The sequence below is a fragment of the Dendroctonus ponderosae genome, unplaced genomic scaffold, assembly GCF_020466585.1.
Source record: "Dendroctonus ponderosae isolate FM_Combo_2020 unplaced genomic scaffold, Dpon_F_20191213v2 Dpon_F_20191213_4, whole genome shotgun sequence".
In the NCBI taxonomy this organism is placed as follows: Eukaryota; Metazoa; Arthropoda; class Insecta; order Coleoptera; family Curculionidae; genus Dendroctonus; species Dendroctonus ponderosae.
This window is the reverse complement of record NW_026018611.1, coordinates 2,346,295-2,349,853: the sequence shown is the minus strand read 5'-3', so window position 1 is coordinate 2,349,853 and position 3,559 is coordinate 2,346,295. Positions and strand designations below refer to the sequence as shown.

The following is a 3,559-nucleotide window of genomic DNA, read 5'->3' as shown; positions in this document are numbered from 1 at the left end:
AATGCCAAAAATTAATGGTTTTACGTGATTATTCTCTAGGGGCAATGGTCTAATGTCAATTGGACTTGAACTATTGCCGCTAGAGAAATAATGAAGTCCCTAGAGGGGAAATGGCGGTCGGTCAACAAAAGTGCCTTCCCTCTTTAGTTCGGCCCCCATTAGATTTGCCCTGGATTTTCATAATTTCTTCACGTAGCCGATCCTCCTCTTGCCGAACTCGCTGCAGTTCCTCGTCAATTTGCTTCATTTTTGCATTCTCCTTCTGTTTCTTGCGGGCATTCTTCCCCTTAATGTCCTCTTCAATGTCTCGTCTTCGCTCCTGCTTCCGATTCGCGTCCTCTTCCTTTAGGAGTTGCACCATAATCGTCGTTCCAGTTCTGATCTCGTGTGTGTTGTTTGCTGCTCACTTCTACCACAACTTGGTGGTGGACAAGTGCAACTCCTCCATTAGTGACATGCGAAAGCTCGAGGAGATGAAGACCAATTTGGATCACATCAGCAAAAGTGGCCAGACTCATGTGTGACATTATTCCGGATCCTGCAAGACACTGGATGTTTCTAAGTCCAATGTTCTGATAATGTACTTCATTAAGTCGCCAGTTAGTTTAATTTTATCTTTATGATTGTTAAAGTATTCAATTTCAAGTTGTGATACCAAGCAGTATTATCTGCGATTGAGGCCTATAAATGTATATTCCAGTCCCAATGACTAATAAACACTTGTTCCTGTTGGGAAACAAAAAAACGAGCCCAATGACCTTTTTCTTATATTCTTCAAAAACATTTCTGAGTTCACATTTACTATTGCTCCTCTACTGCCAATAGTCTAATACTTTTCAATATTGGGCTATGACTGCGAGAGAGTAACCGATAATGCCAAAAATTAATGGTTTTACGTGATTATTCTCTAGGGGCAATGGTCTAATGTCAATTGGACTTGAACTATTGCCGCTAGAGAAATAATAAAGTTCCTAGAGGGGAAATGGCGGTCGGTCAACAAAAGTGCCTTCCCTCTTTAGTTCGGCCCCCATTAGATTTGCCCTGGATTTTCATAATTTCTTCACATAGCCGATCCTCCTCTTGCCGAACTCGCTGCAGTTGCTCGTCAATTTGCTTCATTTTTGCATTCTCCTTCTGTTTCTTGTGGGCGTTCTTCTCCTTAATGTCCTCTTCAATGTCTCGTCTTCGCTCCTGCTTGCGCTTCGCGTCCTCTTCCTTTAGGAGTTGCAAATCGCTGTGGTACTGCTCGACTTTGACCAGCATGTCTTCGCGTTCCTGAAGGACCTCCCTTTGGACTTGCTTCGTGATGGCAAGTTTGTCCTCCACCTGTTTATTGAGAGCGTCCAAAACACTTTTCAGCAGATTTTTCCGGGCGAATTCTTCGCTGTTCCACTTTTGCATCTGCTTGTCGTGAATGATCTTGGCTTCGGAGTCGAAAAGGAAGTCAAACTGTTTCTGTCGCTGTTTCTCTAGGTCTTGTTGTTGCCTCACAATGCTTAGGAATTCTTCGAGGTCGCGTCTAATTTCGATCCGTTTCTTTTCGTCCTCCATAAGATGTTCCAGCTCAAGTCGCTTCATCCGGAGTATCAGTTCTTGGTCATGTCCCAACGCTTCCAGCACATCTTGGGCTTTTTGCTTCAACTTAAGTTTGTGCTGCTTGATGTTGAACAACGCCGTTTCTCTCGCCCGGCGTCTTTGATGTTCGAGTTTAGTGGCTTCCTGCAATTCCCACAGTTCATTTTTCCGCTTCAGTTCTGCAGCTTCTTTGTCGCGTAGTTCGTCACTGATTTTTTGCTTTTGCTTCAAGTCTTCCACTTGCTTGTCCAGGCACTCTTTCAGCCTCGATTTCTTCTCCTCGCTCTGTTGATTCAATTCGGCTTCTTTCTCCTTCGCCCGCCTTCTCGACTCTTGCTGCTCTTTGATGAGCCGAGTGCATTCCTTTTCTTCCGCTTCCTTTTGCATCCGCTTCTCGATTTGCTGATCCAACCAGGACAGTTTCAGATCTTTGAGTTTGTACTTGCTTTCGAACTGTCTGATTAACGGGTTGTTTGTCCGCCACTGGTGGTACAGTTTGATTTCCGCCTCCCGCTTCCGCCTCTCTTCTGCTCTTTGCTTCATTTCGCAATTCAAATCGCGCAGAGTCTCAGTGGAAACCTCCTTGACCCGCGGCTTATGCAGACTCTTTGTCACTGTCAGCTCGATTTGGAACGATCTGTTTTCTTCGTCGAACAGCTTGCGGAGGGCATCGCGCCGTTTCACGAGCAACTCCTCCTTATCCCGCTTATGCCTGAGGTCTGAGAGAGAAAATCAGAATATGGGCCGGTTTCGCCCTTTTACGCATTACCTGACAGCATCTTGTTGTTGTCTGCGTAGTATCGAGGTGACGTCCATTGGTCGAACTTGCTGTTGACTTTGTCCCATTTGCGGTAGTAATCCTGCGCACCAATCCACATTTGCTGGTGTTTAAAGTCACGTTCACGTCGTCGAATCAGATTGCTTTCCAGGTGGGCCTTGCCACGCCCCCTCTCTTTGGGCGGACTCTCGCTTCGAAACATCATCTGGAATTATTTGCTCTCTGGATATACAGGGTGATTCAAAAGTGGCGTCATTCCTTTGAAGGGTGTATAGGGGCCCACTTCGAGATTTCGAGAAAAATATTGATTTTTTTTTACAGAATTGTATTTTATTTGATCAATAATATCGATCAATATACATAACCTTTAACCGGTGGCTTTGGATGACAGTTGTGACCGATTTAGGTATATCACTGATTTGCCCCAGCACTGACCGCAAGGTGACACCGTTATCCTAACCTCAGCGCACGTTGTTGGCTCTTTTATTTTGTTTGCTTCATGTTTATCCATGGTTACCGGAGTTTTTAAAATTTGCAAAACAACAGGTATTTATGAAATTAATTAGGCAGATTGCCTTGAAAAACATTGTTGCCATCCTTCTGATCTAGTTTTTTGCAAATATCTGAGTTTTTAATAACATTTAATTTTTTTACAATTTTCTCTGTACTCCCACAAGACCACACCTCCAGAGGAATGACGCCAACTTTGAATCTCCCTGTAGAGGTTTTTGTGCGGTGCCAGGTGGGGAATATTCTCTGTTGGATCCGGCTTGAGTTGACAACATTGGAATTAAAATCGCTGACAGACAGTCAGGCAGAACCGCTAATTGGAAGGCAGCTACTTTTCTGCACGTTTTTCTAGGCCGTCATGGATAAGAAAGTCTTCCCGACGACGACACAATGATCTAAACAGTGCAAGCGATAGTCGGAAAACCTTAACTTTCCTAATATTTTATTCTGATTTATTTTCCTGACTGCGTGTACTTGTTATGATATTCAGGGGCGGATCCAGCTTTAAAGTCAAGGGGGGGTTATGTTAGAAAAAATACAGTCTTCTGTTATCTATGAAATTAGAAAAATGATCGTCGTTTTGTGCAAAGATGGCGCAAGATTATTGCAAAATTTCATGTTTTCCGTCCCGTTTTGCATGTTTCTCGGAAGCAAAATGAGCAAGAACGCTCGTTTTTACATCGTTCCAGAGATAAC

General features: G+C 43.8%; 1 protein-coding gene across 3 annotated transcripts in view; it reads right to left on the bottom strand.

The window, feature by feature from the left end:
* Positions 1-6: 6 nt before the first annotated feature.
* The window catches only part of LOC109543737 (trichoplein keratin filament-binding protein), a 5,390-nt gene continuing 1,837 nt past the window's right edge, over positions 7-3,559 (bottom strand). Inside the window, exons 1-3 of one of the 3 annotated variants that reach the window (XM_048665563.1) lie at positions 2,345-2,670; positions 1,192-2,294; positions 7-319 (exon numbers count right to left, since the gene is read on the bottom strand). In XM_048665563.1, coding sequence (XP_048521520.1) covers positions 122-319; positions 1,192-2,294; positions 2,345-2,558 — 1,515 coding nt within the window. In that variant the 5' untranslated portion in view covers positions 2,559-2,670 and the 3' untranslated portion in view covers positions 7-121. Of the gene's footprint in view, positions 320-754; positions 2,295-2,344; positions 2,671-3,559 lie in introns of those variants that run through there. The other 2 variants (XM_048665562.1, XM_048665561.1) reach the window with 2 other exon arrangements.